Raw genomic sequence first — 23,809 nt, 5'->3', positions numbered from 1 at the left:
CCTAGTCAGACTTTTATCAGAGAAAGAAAGAAGGAAAGAGAGAGAGAAAAAAAAAAAAAAACATTTAAGGCCGCATAAAATGACAATGTACAATCACAGATGTCTAAAATATAAATATATATAAAATAAAATAAAAGTAGGCCCTCAAGGGTGGCCTCATATACTTTATGAAGTTTCCCTTGGCAAAGCAAATTTGTTGAGCACCAAAAGGCAGCCAGACTACCATTCTGCTGTTATGATGCTGGACAAGACAGGTTTAAAAAAAAAAAAAAAAAAAAAAAAAATTAGTTTTAGTTATTCTTCTGTACAGCACTTTGGTCCACTGCAGTTGTTTTAAAGTGCTTTACAAATAAAGTTGGATTGGATATAGCAGCCAGTTGTGTGCTTTCTTCCTCTTGGTGACTAACAAAGTGCGTCTTGAGAATAAAGTGAAACTTAAAGAAGATAATGATCCTCTGAAATTTGGGAAAGCACCGTTAAACCAGTACAACTAGTATTGTAAACTTGGTACTCAGGGGCACACTGCAGGTACCGATGGCACAAACACAAACTTGCAATCAAACTGGTTTATATCTGGGAAGATACAACAGCGTACATTCACAGGAAAAAAAAAAAAAAAAAAAAAAAAAAAGAGACATTTAATCAACCAAAACAAGAGAATGGTTTCATTAGACAAAAAAATGTCTGGAAAGATGAGAACAGAACATATCGACAGGTATTTGCTGGACTACTCTACATGACGCTGCACAGTGAAGCAACGGCTGCTTTTGTTTCAGCCAGAAACAACATGCAATATCTGTCTGCAACTGCCGTTATCTCTCATTGTCAGAAAATAATTTCCAGATTTGAATGAGTCAGGCAAGGCCTATTTTATTATTTAAAAGGGAGTGCATTAATTCGATCAGATAGATGCTAGAGGAAGAACAGGGAAGTGATGAGAAAGATAGGCTGAGCATGAGTATAAAGACAGCCAGCTGGGATTTTGTGTCTGTGTCCCATGCCTGCTCAGTGGGGCTATTGTGTTCTCTCAGCAGATATGCAGTCCCAGCTTATCGGGCCCACTTATCATCTTCTCTTCACACTCAAATGGACCTGCAAGGCATTCAGCCCAAACTGCGAGCTGGGCAGATTAAAACTGTATCATTAATGTAGCTGTACTTTTGGGAGGTAACGGTGTTATAAGCTTAGTGGTAGTTAGATACACCCGGACGATGAGAAATAAAGTTGTGATTGAGAATCGATAGGTATCAACTCCATCAACGCTAGACAAACCTAATAAGACATCAGTTACCGCTCTGTCTTCTCTGCATTTTTCATAAGACAAAAGCATGAGGAAGTGTTGAGAATAAAAAAAAAGTGTTCCATTGTGCTACCTCTCTTGCACAGCCAGTTTCCTTCTCAGATGTTTTAACTTTCCATTAATGCTCATTTCCCCGTATATTTTCGACAAATATATTACACAATTACTTCCTTGTGTAGATACACTTTCACAAAAAAAATCATGTGGTGATAAATGTTGTGATTGTGACTATGCTCCTCAAGCCAAACAGGAAGCTGACATCATGACAAGAACACGGCATCCTGCTGCATGAAACATTTGTAAATGTAACAGACGTACATGTGGTTATAATGCAAAACTGCAAAAAGTAAATGCATTAGTATTTTCACAGACATTATACAATATAGGCCTTGAACATGTCGGACCACACTCAACTTGCATCTTGGTGAATCAAAATGTGTTATGATGAAATGTATGACTACATTTGATTATTTTAAAAAATTAAAAAAAGAATAAAATGTCAACTCAACATGGGATGTGACCATGCCATGAGAATAAAGGCATTTTAATGCTTAAAGAGAGTGCCTTGGAGTTTTCTTCCAGTTTGTCATCTACTTTATGAATCCCTTTTTCCAAAGAGCACCTCAAACAAACTTTTTTGGGTCCTAGAAGCATTCCTTCCAATGATTTCTTGATACTAAATAATATATCAGCTAATGTATAATGTACCTAGAATGAGAGTTAAAGCAATTTTAAACCATAAAGACCCAGTGCTATTTTTTATGGCCATTCCAAAATATTTTTTCTCTGTATTAAACTTCTCTTAAGTAATTTATCACCAGTTATTATAACATTATCCTCTGTATTTTGTGTTTTTTCAATGATCATCATGTATTTTCCTATATTTATTTTACTGATCATGTGGATATTCATGGCTCAGGTGGTAGAGTGGGTCGTCCAATGACCGAAGGGTTGGTGGTTTGAATCCCGCTCTGTCTATGTGCTGTTGTGTCCTTGGGCAAGATACTTCACCTTCCTTGCCTCCAGTGCCACTCACACTGGTGTATGAATGTGTATGAATGTTTGGTGGTGGTTGGAGGGGCTGTCAGTCTGTCCCAGGGCAGCTGTGGATACATATGTAGTTTACCACCACCAGAGGGAGAATGTGTGAGTGAGTGAGTGAGTGAGTGAATAATAGATCCTCTGTACACGCTTTGAGTATGCGTTCATAGAAAATCGCTATATAAATATAATCCATTATAATTATTATATTCAGAAAGTCTCTGGTTGAAGTTGACGGTTATAATATCAAAAACACAGAAAAGTTACTTTTTTTGTGAAATATATCATTAACTGAATGTAAACAAGTGTCTCCATCCACTGTTGCTGATCCAACTCCATGGGTTTTACTGGTGAATCAATGTTGTAGAAACACAAGTGTCAAACATGCGGCCCGGGGGCCAAATCTGACCCGCCAAAGGGTTCAGTCTGGCCCTTGGGATGAATTTGTGAAATGCAAAAATGACACCAAGATGTTAATCATTTTCATTTAGGTTTCACATTCAGACCAATTCAGTCTCAGGTGGATCATAGTAACCTATAAATACTCACAACTCCAAATTTTTCTCTTTGTAAATGTAAATATTTTCATGTATTTACACTAAAACAAAGTATAATTTCACAAATATATCTGAATAACCTGAACAAATATGAACAACCTGAAATGTCTTAAGAGAAGTAAGTGCAATTTTAATAGTATTCCACTTGTTACTAAATGTTTTGTGTATTTGTAGCTCCATTGTGATTTAGAAGTTATAATCTAAATGTGTAAATGATAAACTGAGGTATAACATTGTTAAAATTACACATTTTTTTCCCAGTTTGTTCATATTATTCACATTTTTTGAAAGGATATTTTGTAGCTGCAAACATTTTCATAATGTAATTTTACTTTTTTTCACTCCTAAACATAGAGAAAAGTTTGGAGTTGACATTATTTATATATTATGTTATTATTTTACTGGCACTTCAGATCAAATTTAGCTGAATGTGGCCCCTGAACTAAAATGAGTTTGACACCCCTGTTGTAGAAGATGACGGTGTTGCCATGGTAACTATGGAGCCTATGAACATCCAAATGGATCATATCTGATGACCATGAAAAGATGACAAACACCAATTATTTATATGTATTGACAGGATTAGTGGTTCTAAAGTTATTAAACATTTTAGATCAGTAGATGCTTTTGGTCGCTAGGTGTATATTTGGATCTTTATGGGTTAAAATAGTTAAGAAATATTAGTTGTCTTTGTCTTACAACCACTTTCCAAGCCTGTATGCAGTATAAAAGGTATTAAAGTATGTTTTGTTTTTTTTGTTTTTTTACCTTAATTCCCAGCAGGGGGCAGCAGGCCAATGATCTTCCATCATTTCTACCATTTAAACAACACCAAGCAAAAAAGGCCCCCTAAGGACCCAAGGATTACTTTTTGAAAGCTTGCGAATTAATCTCTAAATTAACCATGGCCCAATTCCACAAAAATCAAATAACTTACCTCAATTCATAAAATAAAATTTTTACGGTAATTATTTGACATTATAACCATAACTTTACTTTATTTTGTAAACAACACGATGAATTTTTTCCTTAGTGTTGATTTACAGTCAGGCATCTACACGGACACGTCTCACCGACGGAGGACGACAACATGGCGGCCTCCTTACGCTTGGGTCGTCAGGGAATATTATTTGGCCTCAGGTTATCTAATTTTAACAAATGTTTGAGGGGGACACAATCATGGCAGGAGCACACCAGACACTTCTTTCAGTCCCCTTATTTTTACGGTGAGTGACATTAGTTTATTATTCGTTTTTGCCTTTCAAAAGCGGACGAGGAGTGTCCAGCCGTTGACATTACCGCTTGCTAGCATGTACTGTTTTCCTTGATGTCTTTAATTAGGTCAATGTAGCGGTCGATTTTATGACATAATGACTCTTAACTGTGCTTGTTAACCTGAAGAAGGACTCTGTCGCCTTATCTTATCGAATAATTCCCTGGTGTATGCAATATCTTGGCCCCAAAATGAGAACAGTTACACGAAACGAAAAGGAAACGCTAAAATATCATGTTTAGTTTAGTTTTAGGTTATTTGCCTCAACCTTTGAAGTTAAAAAAAAAAAAAGAACTTAAAAAAAAAAACAATAAGTAAGAATTCAATTACATATGCACCCATCAATTGTCATTAATCACAGAAAAAAGTAACGAAATACAAGACATTTAATATAAATCTACATATGAATCAACTCATAAACACAGTTTGAGAAGGGACAGAAAGAAGCAGTGGCTTATCTAGTCCTGTCCCTTCCTTACTTTCAGTGTCAGATTAATAGTTAAATATAATTCCTTTTTCACCTATCTACACATCAGAATAGATAACAAATAACTAGTCATAGCACGCAATAAGTTTTGGCAGTGCTATGTTCACAAAAGCTTGAAACCGACAAAAGTAATAACATAAATCAGCTGAATAACAGGATTACAGTTTCTGTGAATACAACTCAATTGTCATATGTTTCTAAAGTGTTTTTCACCTTGTTCGAGTCCACATGTTAATCCTCTCTGTCTTTTTTCGGTTTGAAGGAAATCACATTTTGCATATTTTCTGATGTTGCATTAATATTCAGCACTACTCTAGATGGGTTCTATGCACAGCCCCACGACTTCCTGAATTTCAGGTGGGTCCTTTATTTCCTGTCTTTCATTATTGGACACACTGATTAATCCAGGTGTGTCTGCTACTTGTTGGGACAACTGATTGATTAGGCACACCTGGATTAATCAGTGTGTTCAATAATGAAAGACAGGAACTAAAGGAGCCACCTGAAATTCAGGAAGTAGTGGGGCTGTGCATAGAGTCCATTGAATACAATATATTTATGTTGCACATATATTATGACATTATTATTATATTAACGCTGTCAGGGGTAGGTTGTGAATGACTCAAACTCATACAGTAAGTTTGACTGTACTTGTTGGTAAATAGATCTAACTACAGTGATTAAACTACTCATTAATAGACTTGAAGACAAAAACAGTAACTCATAAGAAAAGAGTTCAGAAAGAATGAATGTCACAATGATAAGTGGGAGATCTGAGTAGTGTAGGGGGAGAGGGGAGATTTAAATTAAGGTGTTTTTATGTACAGTACTGTACAGAAGTCTTAGGTCACCTCTAAGAAAGAAAGAAAGATGGATAACTTTATTGTCTGTTCCAAGTAAAAACAGAAATTCATCTTTTGTCACGGCTGTAAGACAAAATTTAAAAACCACATTCGGGCATTAAAAACACCCCAATACACTCAAAAGCACAATACAATGGATAAAAACATTGTTGATTTTGCAGGGTTGAAATGAGAACACATATATATTTCTTATTCTCTTTTCTTCAGCTACAACAAATTGCATAAAATATTTGCATAGCCTTAAAACACACACTCAAACTGAACTAAATGGATTGTAAAACTCAGTATGTAGCCTAATGTGACCCCTGACCCCATGACGAGAACAAACACAAGCAATTTTAAACATTTGACAAAGTTGAAGAAAAGTTGGGTATAAAATGTCAGAAAATTTATGCAATGAATCTTATTTTGTCTGAACAAAAGGTTTAAAGGCATGCTAAGTGCAAAGGGAGGTCACACTAAATGGGATATTACATCTTTGTTTAATAGAAGCAGCTTTTTCCCTGAAACTTTTGTTTTAATGCTGTACATGCCCCGTACAAGCCCAGAAACCTAATACTGGTTTAAGACTTTTGCACAGCATTGTATGTATATTTATATGTATGTATGTATGTAGATGCAAGTAACCAGCTGCTTATGACTCCAGAAAGGTTTTTTTCTTTTTTTTTTAAAAATTGTATTGCATTTTTACTTTTCATAACAGACCACGCACAGGCAAGAAGGACTTTTTTCAGGAATCATTCAATTGTCACAATAACTGCAAAGCCGTCTCTGTAAATAAGCATTCCCAGTGGCAAAATAATGACACTGAAGTGTTGCCGTCATGAGTGTGATGAGTACACTAGTGGTTTTCCTGTTGTAACATGGTGTGTCTAAGCTTTAAAACACTTTTCATACAATACTCACAAATCTGACAGATTTATATGGCTATACATAGACACACAGTATGGTACTATTAAACATAACACCCTGAGGTCAGGTGTGAAAAATTAAATGTCAAACAAGTAAGATTTGTTGATGTTCTATACTCTTCCCTTTCAAATGCAAGCTTGTGTGATGTTGGCAAATTTCCAGCAGATGGCAGCAGCACACAGCATAGCCAAACACTGATAGATCTCATCTGAACATCTTTGTGAAATGTTTGATTTAGTAATGAGACAAATACAGTAAACCTGTCATTTTTATTTCTGTTTGAATGTATTGTGATTGTTGTTGTTACAATTATTGTTATTATTATAAGGAGCAGTGATGTGACTGTCAGTGTAGTCATAGTCAGCTATAATTCCTAATTGTACATATTTGACATTTACCTAGTGAATTGTCACCAAACTCTAAATGCATTTTTTTTCTTAAATTAAGCAGCACTTTCTGAATTTTCTATTGGTACCAGAAGCAAAATATGAGGGCTTCGTGTCATCTTTGTTACAGCTGAAACTGTTGGTGTCACATTTAGTGAGAGGTTCTAAAGATATTTCATTTAATTCTCATGTCCATCTAGTTTCCTTTACTTTCTAAGTATACAGTTGTGGAAAAAAAGGTTTTGGACACCCCTAAAATTTACACAATCCCAAATATTAAGAACTGTTTGTGGAAAAATCTTGTTTCAAAAGGTGTGGCTGCAGTGGACAGACCCAAACAAATGCAATAATTTTTTGTATATTGTTAACAAGAAAAATAACAAAACTAAATTCTTAACAGTTTCAATGTGTCGTGCACTTTAGGTGTTTTATTATCTTGCCAAAACATCCAGTTTTGACCTCGACAGAACAGAACATGTGCAGAAGGGAGCATGTGGAGAATACACAATATTGTCTGAACAGTACAGAATACAGCACAATACGAAGCAGAGTTCAATGACTTAAAAGTGATTCTTAATAAAATATATTTCTTTCTTTCATTCATTCATTCATTCATTTTCATTCATTTATTTGTTTTGAGCAGAAGAAAAAAAGAACATTTTTATGTGTACAAGGAACTAATATCAGAGCAACTACATTAATAAATAACAGTGATCAAGATAATATAGCAATTCCCATGTACAGGGTGGGGAAGCAAAATTTACAATGAACATTTAGTTGTTTTTTTCTCAGCAGGCACTACGTCAATTGTTTTGAAACCAAACATATATTGATGTCATAATCATACCTAACACTATTATCCATACCTTTTCAGAAACTTTTGCCCATATGAGTAATCAGGAAAGCAAACGTCAAAGAGTGTGTGATTTGCTGAATGCACTCGTCACACCAAAGGAGATTTCAAAATAGTTGGAGTGTCCATAAAGACTGTTTATAATGGAAAGAAGAGAATGACTATGAGCAAAACTATTACGAGAAAGTCTGGAAGATACTATTAAAGAAGAATGGGAGATGTTGTCACCCGAATATTTGAGGAAAAGTTTCAGGAAGCGTGTGAAGGCAGTTATTGAGAAAGAAGGAGGACACATAGAATAAAAACATTCTCTATTATGTAAATTTTCTTGTGGCAAATAAATTCTCATGACTTTCAATAAACTAATTGGTCATACACTGTCTTTCAATCCCTGCCTCAAAATATTGTAAATTTTGCTTCCCCACCCTGTACCTGTAGTAATAACAAAATAAATTCAATATGTACTGTTGAAAAGGGACTGGGAAGAAGAAAATGTATTAAATCCCACCCCCATTTCACATTTATACAACATAACACATTACTTTTGCTTCCTTAATGATAAAGTTACATTTGTTTAGAGTCCTAATAATGTAAATAACAGATAAACAGATGAGGAAAACTGATGAATATTACACGTAGTAGCTATCTAAATGATAGTCTGCGTAACTTATAATATAATGTGTTTCCACAATAATTACATACCAACAGTGGTAATGGAAGTGACACATACCAACATGGTAAACAACAACAAGCACATGCCAACACAGGTAAGAAAGAGCCAAAGATGGAATGGCCCAGCAATTAACAATAAGCCCCACCCTCCCTGTACTGTGACCAGACCCTACATTTGTAAATTGCTTTAAAACTGTGGATATTCTGGCATTGCATGTGGTTGAAGATCCAGACTGTTCCACAGTTTCACCCCGCATACATACTGACAAAACCTCTACCTGATAGTTCAGATCTTTGGAACACAAATGCATGGGGTGTCCAAACCCTTTTTTCCACCACTATACATATGTGAGTACTTGGCTGTGCAGAGGTAGTCCACCAGATTAATCACAGCATATTTTTTTGATGTATGTCACATGCAATAACTCTGACTGTTTCAGCTTCAAGGACTGCAGGCTAGTTATAGTGATTCCTCCGCAGCTTAGGTCCATGTCTTCTCTGTGGCTGCCTTGGGACCCATTGTCCAGTTGAACTTTGACCTTTGAGTGCAGCCGGTGACTGGGGAATCTCGGATGGTGGCTTCAAGGCTATTAAGAGCATGAGCGCCTCTGTAGCTTCTGGTGTAGCGTGAGCCATGATCACAATTACATAACCTGACAGTGTTCTTCCCTCCTTGTAGCACTGTCGCTTCCTGTGCACTGCCGTGAAGTTGAATTTGTTGAGTGACCTGAGGCGTTGTTGTGGCTGAATACATTGTGACATGTTACTTGATGACCTTTTTTTAAATTAATGGCTGCAGCACTGTTTATAATTATGTTTGTTTAGAAAATCTTTTAATGTTGATGGCCTCTAACTTTATGTATCCACAAATTTAATGGTAATTCTCTCTGAATCCTACAGGTGTCGCTCCCCTCAAGGTGCAAATGCCAGCTCTTTCTCCAACCATGGAGGAGGGAAACATAGTCAAATGGCTGAAGAGTGAAGGTAAAAAATAATAATAATACTAAACATATGACTCAATCTTTGCTTGCCAGCTTCCATTAACACAGTGTTCTGTCTGATGCTTTTTTACTAATCTGAGCTGCATATGCTCTCAAATGTGACATTTCTCGCTTCTTTGAGGTAACCAAAAAGACTTCCTCCAACATGATTTACTCATCAATGTACTTACCATGTGATATTTCCATGTTAGTGCATTAATTTTTAATTGCTATGACATGTTTGATTTGCACAAGGCTTGGAAATGTTAAGACTTTTTCTTGAAGTCATAGGATGGCAATGCAACTGGTCTATTTTAATTAAGTTGTTAAAGTTAGCACATCATTTATCAAAGTTACTGATACATTCTTTAGACTTCACACATCCATTTGTATCCATGAAGCAGAAACCTTAAGATGAGGTTTAACTATATGGCATTTAAAATATCACTACATTTTTATAGCAAAACTCTTTCCTCATCCCACCAAATTTATACTTCAGTATAATGTTATTTAATTCTTCTGTAAAACAGAACACATATTGTTTTTATCACAGTGCAAACACCTGACTAGTTCAGGGCTAAAATATATTTCTGGTATGCTTTTCTCCTATGAACCACCCAGACCCCTCAGGTTGTCTGGAACAAGTCCACTTTGTGTCCCTGGAGTTAACACTAAATATGTAGAAGCAACATTCAGTTTTTATGCTCAAAATACTTGGAAGGAACTCACAGAGAACTGCAGATCAATTGCAACTGTTCTTTTAAATCCAGACTGAAGATGTTTCTCTTTGGCACTAATAACATTTTACTGCAATTTTTACTCCTTTATTTTTTATATCAAGGATTCAAGTTGCTTTATTTGTCGTTCCAATACGCAGAGATGAAAGAACAAAATTTGATTTTGAGTCCTGAAGAAACACAAGATAAGAAAATAGAATAAATGGACATTATAAATCAAATATCAAAATCTAAATGGAATTCTGAGATCTGAAAGATAGAAATGAATAAAACAAATATGGAGGATCAGCCAAAGGTTTAGTTGTAATGTTAATGTTATTTAACATAACATTAACTTGACATTAATGTTTTTAATGTTTTCTGTTGTTTTAAATGCGTTTATAGTTTGTAGAGCAATTTACATTGTCTTATCTTTGAAATATGTATAATACACAATACAAATAAACTTGCCTAAAAAGACAAAGCTTGAATTATCTGTATCATATCATATCATTTTCTATAGTATTATTTTGTTGAATAATCTATACATCCCAAAATAAAACTATATTAATTTAAGCATTCTGTATTAGCATCGGATGAAGGGTGGGTCCATCACATGTTAATTCAGATGAGGTAAATGGAGAACACAAACTGTAATCAATGGATACAAATTATGAAACTGGCCTGGATGCTTCTATGAAACTGATTCCTAAAAGCAGGACAGAGGGGCTAAAAATTCAAACAACATGTAGACTGTTATGAAGCAAGTTTGGAAGCACTTTGGGTTTATTTTGAAAATGAATATTTACTGAAATAAAACAGAAACTATTTTTCAGATAAAACACATTTTTATTTAAGGTGGGCATACAAAAATCTCCTTGTAACATGATAAAAAGGACACGAAAATGACGCGCTACTATTTTTTCAAATATCTCTTTATTCTCTCACAGACGCATTTTGGGAATCGAAGTAAATATGCAAAGCAGAGTGTTTCACAAAAATGACCGCTGTTGCAAAATCACTCGCGATTTATTTGTTTTTAAATAGGCAAGTTCTGCATGTAACACGAGTGGACACGATGGGTTATGCATGAAACCTCAAATGAGACTGCCGATTCATGAAAAACCCACATGTCTGGATTAGGAAAACCACTAGGATCATCAAATTTAACACAGTGTCTTTATTTATAGCGGTATATAAGACCATTTCCAGCCATGTTTTCAAGATAAAATGCACTGACACCTAGGTAGCTTTTCCTGTGCTGATTTTGGTCCAATTTTTGGCCCCAATATTTTGTTGAAAATGCATTAATTTTGTGATGGCTCAAAGCAAGAGTATAATTTTTTTGCATTTATCTGAGGTGATAATTAGGTACATGCTAGGGGGAAATGTGTCTAAATTTCTCTTTTGTTATTGGGTCTAAAAAGCTGGAAAAGTGCCAGATGCCAAAATAAACCCAGTTTAATGGAAAGAGCCAACTGGAAACAAAGCATTTTTTTCCCACCATGATACATCCGCACCTCTGTGTTCCTCAAAGCTCAGGATTTATCTCTTCTTTAAAAATGACCAGTAATAGCAGTAATTATTTAATGAATGACATCAGATTGTTCTGTAAGGCAGAGGCCTGAGAACTTTGAGCACCTGAGGGCCTCTTGGTGCTAATTGGCTCAAAGAAAACGCTGCTGTCACTATTCATCACTGCTTAGCAACTCTGCTCAGCCAGGCGCCACAGCCCCACTCTCATTTATCATGAAGCAGCATACTCAATTCTGATTGGCTGGTTTGCTGTGTTGCCATGTGCCTCTGTGTGTTAGGGTGAGATATGTACATGTGTGTCAGTGAGACATAAAATGTCTGTGACAGGGAAAACACAACTGGGATAGTATTTTCTGTATGAGTGAGTCATATTGATGGCTATAAATAAATTCAAGGTTTTTGAGATGCTTTGAAAGGCTCTTATTTTGTCTGCCGTGTGGGTAATTGATCTACTGTTGAATCGTTTTTGGAAAAAAAATCAAACTGCTTTGTAGTGTAGTAGTTTCCCATTTCACACTTGAATTACAATGAAACACTAAAATAGGAATGCTCTCTGAAATAGTAAAAGAACTGTCTCTGTTTAACATAAATAAATATTGTAAGTGTAGTATTTGTGTAGCTGATGCATTTTGACAAACCCCTAGATTCATACCTACATAGTGAAAATAACTTTTTGGTCATAATCCTGATACATACTCACAGTATGAGGGTCACCTGTTTAATGTTTAATTCTGCTCGTCTCACCTAACCCCTGAGGTCATTGGTGGTAAAGCCTCATACAAATCCAATCTTGACTCCACTACCCCTTACTCTCAGGGGTTTCCAACATCAATACTCTGCTTTTTCAACCTTCCCTTCACCCATCCCCATGTACTCTTCCCTTTCTCTAATCTCTCCATCTTTTTCTTTCAGTTGAACAATTACCATAAGGTTTTACACAGGACTTTTTGTATTGAGAAATCCTTTACACTCTTGTTTCTTTAAACTAGCCCAGATGATCCATACTCTTAATTTTTCTTTTTTTTTTGCCTAAAATTAGGATGTGAGAGCTGAAGCTGCTGATCTCTATACCTTAAGACATGGTCTTACATAAAGGATTCACTCCTCTCCATGAATTTGTCAATAACAACTAGAACTAAGTGGGTGCAAGGATATATCCAAAAGCATTCTTTGCCAGTTTCAAGGAACTATTGATTTCTTACAAGTACTTCGTTTATCAATGACCCTTAAAGCTGACTAGTGTCTCCTTATTTGTCTAGGGAGACAATATCCTTTTGTCTGTGTTGCTGTCTACTTGTAGTTTGAACCACTCAAGCTTAAACTAGATAGGCTATATGTGCAGAGAATGACAGCACTACTGGCTATTAATTGCCTACTCTTTCATTGCTAAGCAGATGCTAATATATTCCCGCTCTCTCATGTTGTCGACCATTGGGATTCTACTCTGATACTGAAGATGGGCAAAGATCTTGTCTTCTATCAGACATGCTGCATTTCCATATCTCACATTCCTTTCCATGAAACATTGATTAGGTCCTTCATTTGATATGTAGGCCAAAGCCAGAGCAGATCTTTTCTGCGTAACCTTTTTGTCCCTAAATGGCTACTAATTTGTTCTCTGTGTGCGCAAAACCACGATGGAGTCGAACTGACTTGGAGTTTTCAGTCCTTTTAATTGAATCAAGTAATTTGTTGTTCAATTAAGTTTCCTTTTTATATTGAAATATCTAGAAAATAGATGCTTGTATACTGGACAAAAAAATAAAAATTTTTCTCATTTCTAGTCAAAATATCTCGTTAAAATAAGACATAATCACCTGAAGAGTAACTTTTCAGTGAGATATAAGAACTTATTTTTAGACAATAGATCTTGAAAGTCTTATTTTGAGAAATTTTATTCAGGTAACTTTCACTTGTTCCATTCCATTTGCTTGAATTAAGGCAAAAAAACTTGAATTAATCAAAAACATCTGCTAATGGAACAAGTGAAAATGATCTTGGTAAGATTTCTTGAAATAAGATTTTCAAGATCTGTTGTCTAAAAATAAGTTCTTATATCTCACTGATAAGTTACTCTTTAGGTATTTATGTCTTATTTTAAGTGTGATGAGATATTTTGAGTAGAAATGAGAAAAATACACATGCTAAGATTTAGATTTTTTCTAGTGTAGTAGCCAAATGTTTGAAGTTGTGTATGTGTTTTTTACTTTTGCAGGTGAGGCAGTAGCAGCAGGTGACGCCCTCTGTGAGATTGAGACTGACAAGGCTGTTGTTATCATGGAATCTAATGATGATGGTGTCTTGGCAAAGATCTTGGTGAGTGAATGAATTGACGGATACATCTCCTTTGACAGCTGATTATTCATTTGCATTTGTTTAATTAGTTTATTGTCGGTGCCTCGCTCATTCCACACATATTTAACAACGTATGGTCCACATTTTTGCTATATGTGGTTATACTTTGAAATGAGTTTTTTCCCATTAGTGTGCTACTGTTGGTATTGTTTCAGGGTACCTCATTGCCTATGCTAATTGGCTACGCTTGTTACACCTACTTTCACTGTACATTGACAGCAAAGCTTTGACAAAGTGCCTTCAGTGACAAATACTCCTCTCATTCCATCCCCCCATTGTGCTGTTTGTAGTTTGAATTTTTAATGCGCGGCAAAACACAAATCACTTGCCCACATGTTCATCTTCTTAAATGAAAACATGAAGGTGCTTTATCTTCTTTCACTTTTGGATTATTTGCTAGAGATCTGAATATAAAGTCAAGTCAGAGGAAATAGAAATGGAAATGACTTCCTCATATGTTTAACCATGGCTCATTGTGGGGAAAAATATTCTGTTGCTGAGTCTCACAGAGTGCTTTATTGGATAACACAAATGTGGCATTGCATTTTGGACAGCCTGAAGGGAGTTCAAATTAATTGGGTGATGTGTCTGTGGGTGCACTCATAACAAAGCACAAATACACAGCCAGTTTGCAGTAGTGGACGAAGAGAATGGAAAACACAATGTGCAGATTGCTTGCAAAATATAATACAGGGAAATGAAAATGAAAATATAATGTTCGCACTTGCACCAATCATAAACAAGAAATTTTTTTAATTTCTTTTTTTTAAAAAAGGGATGTCTGGTAATAATTGATTTCAGGATTATGCCTATTTTCACCCCTCTCTTGAATTGCATTCTTCAACATTCCCTTACTCCATCCTTGTCTTTGCTACTGTGAGGATGAGGTAGTTTCCATGACAACCGCCCAAGAACTGGGGGTAGGGGCTTTAAAGCAGAAGCTGGCAGAGAAAGATGGTCTGTATTAGATAAGCCCCCTAGCTCTCTCTCCCTCTGATAGAGAGCATGTGCAGAGTTAATGAGAAAAACAACAGCTAGTAGCATTATTTCAAAGATTTGTACACTCGAGCATTTACATGGCGTGGGCAATGTGGTGTCCAGTCTCTCTGGGTCAGAGTGCATTAGCTCTCTTCGAGGTGTAAAGCAGCTCTCTAAGCACCCAGTAGGTTTCTAATTTAGAGGCTACCGTAATTACCTGCCTGTGGCCAAAGGCCTGGACTGACTGTAGTAGACATGGGACATCCTGTGCTCCACAGAGGTTATTTATGGGGGTCAACTGCTACTATGGTCCTCCACCAATTTTCAACTATTGCTCTTGGAGGTGAGAGAACAGGGTGTGGATTGTGCACATAATAGGATGTGGAAGTTGGGGGTAGGAGCTCAAGCACCAAGAACACAGATTACTGTATCTCATCGTACTCTATATGTGTTGCTCTGCCCTGACCCGAGGGCTTCAATCTGAAAATCTGCTCTAGGTACAATCAATCATGCTCTGTAGGAAAGTACATACATTCATAAATACCCACAGCCCCTCTGTTGTATCTAAGATGAATGTTATTGAGCATAAAATGGAAAATGCATGACGGAAAATGAACTGATGGATAGAGCCTGGAGGTGTGTGACTCTACACTCAGGATTCAGTGTCATACCAGTGAATCTTTACAGATATATGTACTCAAAATCACATGTTTAAAACAGACTATGTGTTTAGTCTGTTTCAGAAAATCTTATTAAATGTGTTCATAAGTACATATCCGGCCTCTTACGCTGCTGGCATAAAAACTGAATACATCAGCCTACAGTCACAGGTCAGGATTGAGACGACATTTGTTATCTTTTATGGCATCTTGTCCTTGGGGAATGTAGGCAATACAAAGCAACAGAAAACATGGAGTGAAATGATGTGCCATGAGGGCACTTGGCCAGTTTGAAAGCAGCTACTTATGGTAAGACACCTAAACAAAAGGGATGCTCAGATGGCTTGAGCCTGTTCTATAGTTGTGGCTTATATTTCTATGTGAGAGATTACATCAGGCTGTTGTTAAAAAAAATCAGTAACGATGTAGTTCCTTTATTCCACAGAATTTGTCATGCTCTGTTGATCATATGCTGAGCTCCTCTTGAACTAAATCCATCTTTGTGTTACAAAAAAGAGCTGTGAGAGGTCTAGCTTTTATTTATATTTATACCTTTTTAGTGTTCAATGTCTAGCCATGATCTTTGCCCCCTGTGACAGCTGGGGGCCAAAACTGAAATGATCTAAGTTTATGGAATCTACATCACAAGATTAACAGCCACAGCAGCCACCAATCTGTTGAAATCAAATCAAATGTTGATGACTAGTGAGGCTGAGCTTATTGTTACTGAACTGTTTAGACTCTCAGGGGGGCTTGTGTGGCTGTATGGTAACAGTTGGGGGTAAGTAGGTTAGAACCTCATAAATGGTCTATTCTGACGCTGTAATATCATTAACTTAGCTAATGGTCTTTAGAGAAGTCCCTGAAGAGCCTTTTCAGAGATCTCAGACTTTACTGCTGCTGAACAGCTGCCATAGAAATGGATGCAAACTGGATCTGGTACGCTGACTGTATATAAATACAGTCATGATTCTATTTATATAATCACAGAATATAGGACTGTGAGCATATAAATCACAGTTCACACATTTTCTCTTCTTTCTCTTCTGTTTTTCTCTTAAATGGCCAACCACTCGTGGGATAGGTAGCTTGAGAAATACAAAACCTATGTCTACCAAGTACTATTTATGTTAAAATTACTCAGGACAACAAAAAAGCATGTTTGAGAAGCCTTGGTGTTTTGGTAAAGAGTTTAATGCTGTGTCAGACTGTGGAGACTTTGAAGTTTTGATGAAGCTTTGGTCCTAAGAGTCCAAACATCGATCCAGTAAGAACTGACACTTATATTTTTATCTTAAAATGACAGAAACAAAATATTTGTGATTTTTTTTTTTAAATCAAAAGCTCAGAATACACTATTCCATTCACAAAACTATCTTAACTATTGCAAATGTCAAGTGATAGAATTGTTTATGGTGTCCATATGTTTCATGGCATAACCATATGATGGCAGTATTGAGCCCAACACCACTGAAAACGAAGCAATGGTAAAGCGATCGTGTAGCGTGCATATTGTGCCAGTTATTTTACTGTTAAAATCCTATAGTTGCATTCTTGTGTGTGTTGATGGTGTAGGGGGAGAGGCAGTTTCTTCACATCTATTGCATTTCCTGTGGAAAGAGTTCCTGTGTTAACCAACATCCAAATGGCCCAAACTGCCAGTTTTATTTGTAAAACTTCAATCCTGTTTAGTCAGCACATAAATGATGCATACTGGTACTTGTAGTTGTGTATTTAATTGTGTTACTTTTATTCATAGTAAAAAATATATTTATATCAGTGTTTGATGTTATGATTGGGATTGTTTACATTTTTTTTTCTACAACCATGTGCTGTGAAGTAGTAGTCCTTCATCTTTAGTCATATTTACATATTGTGATAGCTGCATTGTAACACATCATGTAGTACACAGATGTTTGTGCCATACTACCACATTTGTGTGGGAAACCTATTGTGCCTGTAGTTTCTACCATGTGGAAAAACTCCCCTGGGACTCTCAGACGAGGACTGTGTGGAAATTTCCCTCGTTAGGTTCTGCCCCATCCATCACCTTCCGCTGTTCAAGTATGTTGCTATACATACACCAGGAACTAAGAACCAGAGAGGGAAAAAAAAAAACGCATAGGTGTGCACACACATACACACACTGACAAATAGAATGAAAAAAAACGAGGTGTTCAGGGTGGGGGTCGTCACACATTAGACACAAGATGTATACCTTATGTAAAAATCAATATATTTTACCCCCTGGCATTTGTTGTACAACATCCTATAGTTGCAGGTTGTTTAAGTTCAGCACTCAGACATCAAATGTAATATTTAAAATGTAACTTATTGAAAATTTAGCTAAATTTGCTTGTGTTTGTTTTGCCTCTTTTAATCTAAGCTCGACAATCTGATGTGCAGTCTCCTTTGCAGCTTCATCTCTTCATTTCCGCCATCAGACTACAAAACAATTAGCTCTACAGTGAACTAGTGTCACACATTAACAACAGAGGTTGAGCTCTTTCTACCAGTGAGCGCAGGTGTTCATACACTCTACTGTTCTTTCCACTTAGCTAGATATGAATGTTAGGATGCAGCTTTTGATTTTACAAGCCTACTATAGAGAGGGAGTTAGGGCGTGCTGATTAGTTTGTCTAAGGATTTACTTATGGTTGTTTATTACAACATGTTATACATCACTGTCCCTCTATTTATAATCGTTTAGGGGGGGCATGCTAATTTACTTAACCTTTTTCTCAGCCACTTAGTCGTGAAGTTGTGAATATGGGATATACTGTGATTTCCTCTCCCCTTCTGGCAACGTTTTCTTTTCTTGATCCCCTTTCTCCCCTGAGATGAAGCTATACATTTAAGAGACAGCTCACTAGTCGATACCTTTTTGAAAAGAGATTAAGTGAAGCCACCCATCCCTGTGTTTTGTGCCCGGCCTTTCATTTACACTGATCAATATTGACTGAGGAACAACACCTTGCTTGGGGAGAGTGGCAAAAGGCTTGCAGTGGATTTGGATTACTCTGTAACAGGATAGTGAATCAATGGTTGACAGCTCTCAACAACATGAAAACACATCCATAGCACTCCAGGAACCTATTGAAGCACAGCTGTATTTTTGCCTGTTTTGTCACAGTAATAGGGGGAGTAATTGAGTGATGGAAATTGAAGAGACGGGGAAGCTGTCTACTAATGATAGCCATTTTAAGGTGTGTTCAGGGATGACTGCTTAACTGACAGCTTCTTTTGCACATGTATGAAACAGAGAAGACTGAGGCAGCTTTTCACTCTCAGTTGCAGTTGTGAAATTAGAGAACCCATTTTGACAATCCTTCCCGTTCTATACGATTGCTTTTTTCACCCTCTTTATAGATGGAGGAGGGCAGTCGCAATGTTCGCCTGGGCACTCTCATTGCCCTCATGGTGGAGGAAGGGCAGGACTGGAAGCAGGTCGAGATCCCACCTCCAGAAGCTGCTGCTCCATCTGCAGCTCCAGATGGTACCCAGGCCTCCGCTGCTCCAGTTGTGCCCCCTCCTGCTCCTTCTGCACCTCAGCCACCAAAACAGACCACATCAGGACCGTAAGTGGCTCCTCCTCTTTTTAATAAGCTCAAACTATGTATAGATGAGCTTTACACATATAACAAACTATATTTAAGATCATCTTATAGTTCAAATATATGAATTAATTTAGGTCACTGAATGCTATGGTGTTACTGCACAGAGTAGATCAATAAAAATATTAATAGAAATATAATTTATATGAGAGGATGAAATGTTACTATGAAGATCAGACATTATGGTTGAAATAAGGCTATAATTGTTTTAATGCTCTCTTATCTAGCATGATGAGTAAGAAGGTTTCGCTTGGTTCACATTTAAAAACGTGAAATTCAGTCTAACATTGCTGACACAATAAATACACAAGTAAAAGGCACAGGAACTCCCACAAAACAAACAAGGTCTATTTGTTATGCAAACATTTCATGGTGAGTCCAACCACATATTCAGATTTGTAACTTGGCCACATCAACTTGTTAGGTAACAACGATTTAGATTCGTGCTGTGCAACGATGATTGTCTGTTTTGAGATTTACAGGTTTAAAATGCAAAATTGTATGACTGATCAGTAAATGTGCACATGACACCTGACAAATACATGCAGAAATCTGCATTTTCTCAGTGAAAACTCAATGCTCTGATTCCTGTTTTAAAATCTTGAACACATTGATGCTAAGACTCTATGTCATGAAATTTATATTTAAAAAATGGATTCCCACTTCTAATCAGAGTTGCTAACATCTTCAGTGTGAATCTGCAAAACTTCATTCATTTTCTGATGCCTCAAACTAAAATATTTGTATTGCTTTATCTGGAACCATCAGACTCACATGGGAAGTTGTTGTCTTGAAGTTTGGTCAGATAGATGTTGGTTGGTCATGAAAAAGGACTCTATTACATATATAGATTTTTTTTTCTCATTAATAAGGCCATTCTTGAGTGGTAAAACCAGTATTAAACAAATAAAACTCCTCACATCTGCACATATTCCATTCAGCCACTAATCCTTTTCTCTACCTCTTTCTGACTTTGTAGCAGTTTTCAGAATCATCAAGTTTTATTTATAGAGAAGGTGTCATTTCTACTGGACAAAATTACAATAGAATTTGACTGCAACTCATCAGGACATCAGAATTTAACACAAAAACAGCCTAAAAACTAGAAATGGAACTACTGTTAAAAAAATTCTATCTCTCTTCCCTAGGTTACGTCTGAGTCCAGCAGCAAGACACATCCTGGACACCCATGGTTTGGACCCAAAACTGGCCACACCCACTGGACCAAGAGGACTGATCACCAAGGAGTGAGGAGCTTTGAGCTTGTTGCTTAATTTCATTTATAAAAAAATCATATACCAGGTACAGATGGCTGCCAACTAGAAACTACCATGGATTGTAACCCATCCCTAGTGAGTTTGAGCCTGTTGGCTTCACTTATCTCCTGCGATGTCATCTCTTTCAAGTGGGTGGAGAAAGCAGGACGCCTCTGATCTGGAGCCAAAAGCACAGTGATGGCTCACAGCTCAGCATAGATTTTGGTTTATTATAATATAAACAAAGACAGATGCCAACTGTAGTACTACTGGTTCTTGACTTTAAGCCACCATTCATTATCACCAATGACTACCTGTGTCTGTGACAATTTTATAAACTTAATTAATTACTAGAATTTAGGAGCACAACTGTTAATAATGTATAAAACCATTACACTCAACTATATAATGGTGACAACTATCATTAGATTCTAATTTGACACACACTTAACGTCTTACATGAATTAAACAAGTGGTGGCTTGAAAGTTTGATACGTGACGAATTACTCCCCAGAATTTTAGAACAGTTCATTAAATCATTCAGTTAAGCTCAAATGAGCCTAATAAGACACGCACAGTGTGGTTTGATAGGCTTAACTGATAAATAATTTTTTTATCCAGTGCACTCTTTGATTTGTTTACACAGGACTTGATGTGTCAACAGTAGGTGTTTGTTTTGCATTGTAATAAGTTGCATGGTAGCCACAATACTAATGCAGTCTCTTAAATAAATAAATGCCAGAGTAATGCAGGTCAGAAGCAAAATAATGTGAGTAAGAAGTTGTTAAGATTTCAGGTGGTTTAATCTTGTTACATCACAAATTCACACTGCAGAAAGCTGTGAGCCTACACACACATACACACACTCTCTCAAATGGCTACCTGCTGTCAGATGGGACCTGATTGAATGCTCTCGTTACCCACCTCACACCCTGCTGGGGAATCTCATTAAGTAACTTCAGTCTCCATAGCAACCCAGTCTCCAGGACCCACTGGTGTCCATAGAAACACAGACCATGTGCTGTGGGGATGAGAAAATTATGGTCGATGTGTAGCTTGTCACCATCTCATTTATTTAATTTATGTATTTATTTCATTTCTACAAGCAGAGGGTGATTCTTGGGGATTTGCGATATGCAATGATGGTAATGGTGATGAGTCTATAGTTCTTTATTTTTGTTTTCACTTTGTGCACAAACAAGCAGTCCTGGCACATAGGACTTCTCGTGCAGGTCTCTCTTGGAGTCGAGTAAAAAAGTTAAAAGCCAAAGAAAAAAAAATAGTCTTAGAAAGAAAGTACTTAAAACACTGTACAAGAATAACAAAAATACAATAGAAAAATGTATTTAAAAATTATGAATTCTGCAACTGAGGTGTGAAAATTATAAACAAGGAACTAGTAACATACTATTACATGAAAAACAAAACAGTTTCATTGTTTGATTGATTAAATATTATCAGTAGGAACAGAAAACTATGGCACTTGTCCAGAAATAGCGATAGAAAGCCTCACTTTTAAGGTGCTATCAAATATGAATGAAATGCCTATTAAAATCAAATAATTCCAATTGAAATGTATTTTTTTAAAAACTAGCAATGCATTTGGATGCAGAGAGATTGTCGATACAACTTTAAGTGTGACACAAATAGTCACAGATTTTGATCTGATCGGGAAAAAACCCTAATAAAACAGTAATGATTGTAGAGTGGAGTGGAAGAGGTCATACTTTGGACTTCACTAATTGGCGTCATGTTTGTATTTGTATTCTGACGCTCGTTAATTTCAGGAAATGTCTTAATTAGCCTATTTCCTTATTATCACCGAGGTTATGGTAGTCATGGTACACTACAAACATAAAGTTAAGGATATTTTTAGTTTTTGGGATTTTTTTTTTTTCAGTTGGGATTCTTGTTCAGCGCTTTTTTACTTTTTTGTGTGTGAATTGAATTGAAATACATTTTTTTTAATGACCAGGAATAGTTTTATTTACAAATGGCAAAAATGACCAAAAAAAAAAGACAAAAAAAAAAAAGAAATATCCTCAGCTTTTTGTTTGTAGTGTATCTTGTGAGACAGGCGAGTTCTGTCCTAGCTGGAAATTAAATCTCCTTGTGCGAAGACTTTCACACAGACTTACCCCCTTGCAAGAAACGGCAGTATAGACTCGATTTCCTTCCCTTTGTCCTATGGCGCATCAGATAAGGCGACAAACAGGGAACCCCTCCCATCCCAGCCTCTAGTGGGGCCCCTGTGTATTGGGCATGAATAACATAGGTCACGCAACCTATGGATGAGATCATACATTGTTACATAATCCACTAGAGGGGTTAAAAACAGGTTGGGTACCACCACTGATAGGTATAACAACAGTATGAGTTAACCCAGTGCACATGTAAGAGAAACATGAATGTGTATATTCTTGAAAATAAACTATATTATGTCAATAAAAGGCATTAAAATCCAAATTATATTTCTGTTGGACTGTTTAAAATGGCAAATCCTGTATAATTCAGGTCACGTTAGATTCCACAAAACTCAATTAATTTTATGAATTAATCATCAATTACTCTAATTACTTAGGCCATCTAAAATTTTTACATTCCCCTCATTCTATTGTGTGGGCTATAATTGTTCTGCAGCTAAATTCTGAAGGTTTTTGGGAAATGGTTAGTTGCTTGAAAATGTCATTATTGGAAAGCAAGGCTATAAAAACAACCACAACCTGCAAAACCACAATGTTTGTTTTAGTAGATGTACGTTGAATTATGGTGTAGATGAAGAGCAAATGTACAATAAACCTAGTATTTATACCTTTTATTGTATAGACATAGTGTGTGGTTCTAGGTGGCAGTAGAAGGCAAAGTTTATTAGTGTGTCTTTGTACGTTTGCAGCTCATTTACTTTGGATGAGCGCTCCAATGTGCATGTATCCTCTTTAGTATTCCAGTCAGCCTCTCCCAGGCTTTCAGAGGCTCCTTTGCCCTGGTTGTCAGTAGGGCTGTAAATGGTCAGTGTGAAAAGCACATGCCTCCTGTGACTATAGATCAGCCAGCCAGTCACACAAAAGGTATCAATGGTGTCATCACCAAGAGGCCACCGCAGGCAGCTCTGAACGGATTTGCTTACTATTTCGCAACAAATTAAGAAATACAAGGACACTATTTTATTTTGGGAATATCCCTGGCAAGCATGTGGCAGGATTGGCACAACATACTGTGTCTTTCATCTCTCATTTTCTGAGCTTCATTGTTTAAAATAGATCATCATTTAGTCTAATTAAATCATCTAATTATTATTTTTTTTCTTTTTTTAATCATGTGTTCACTCTCTTACTTGGTGCTCTTGAAATGACAAGTATAAAACATTCACA

General features: G+C 36.5%; 1 protein-coding gene across 1 annotated transcript in view; it reads left to right on the top strand.

Moving 5' to 3' along the window:
- The first annotated feature begins 3,949 nt into the window (after window positions 1–3,949).
- pdhx (pyruvate dehydrogenase complex component X) overlaps window positions 3,950–23,809 on the top strand; it is a 36,563-nt gene continuing 16,703 nt past the window's right edge. The window contains exons 1-5 of the mRNA XM_030137178.1: window positions 3,950–4,124; window positions 9,245–9,328; window positions 13,792–13,892; window positions 18,938–19,146; window positions 20,331–20,429. Of these exons, the coding sequence (XP_029993038.1) occupies window positions 3,989–4,124; window positions 9,245–9,328; window positions 13,792–13,892; window positions 18,938–19,146; window positions 20,331–20,429 (629 nt within the window). The 5' untranslated portion in view covers window positions 3,950–3,988. The remainder of the gene's footprint in view (window positions 4,125–9,244; window positions 9,329–13,791; window positions 13,893–18,937; window positions 19,147–20,330; window positions 20,430–23,809) is intronic.

The sequence above is a fragment of the Sphaeramia orbicularis genome, chromosome 6, assembly GCF_902148855.1.
Source record: "Sphaeramia orbicularis chromosome 6, fSphaOr1.1, whole genome shotgun sequence".
NCBI classification, from domain to species: Eukaryota; Metazoa; Chordata; class Actinopteri; order Kurtiformes; family Apogonidae; genus Sphaeramia; species Sphaeramia orbicularis.
Note: the sequence above shows the minus strand (reverse complement) of the source record. Positions and strands in the feature narration are given on the sequence as shown.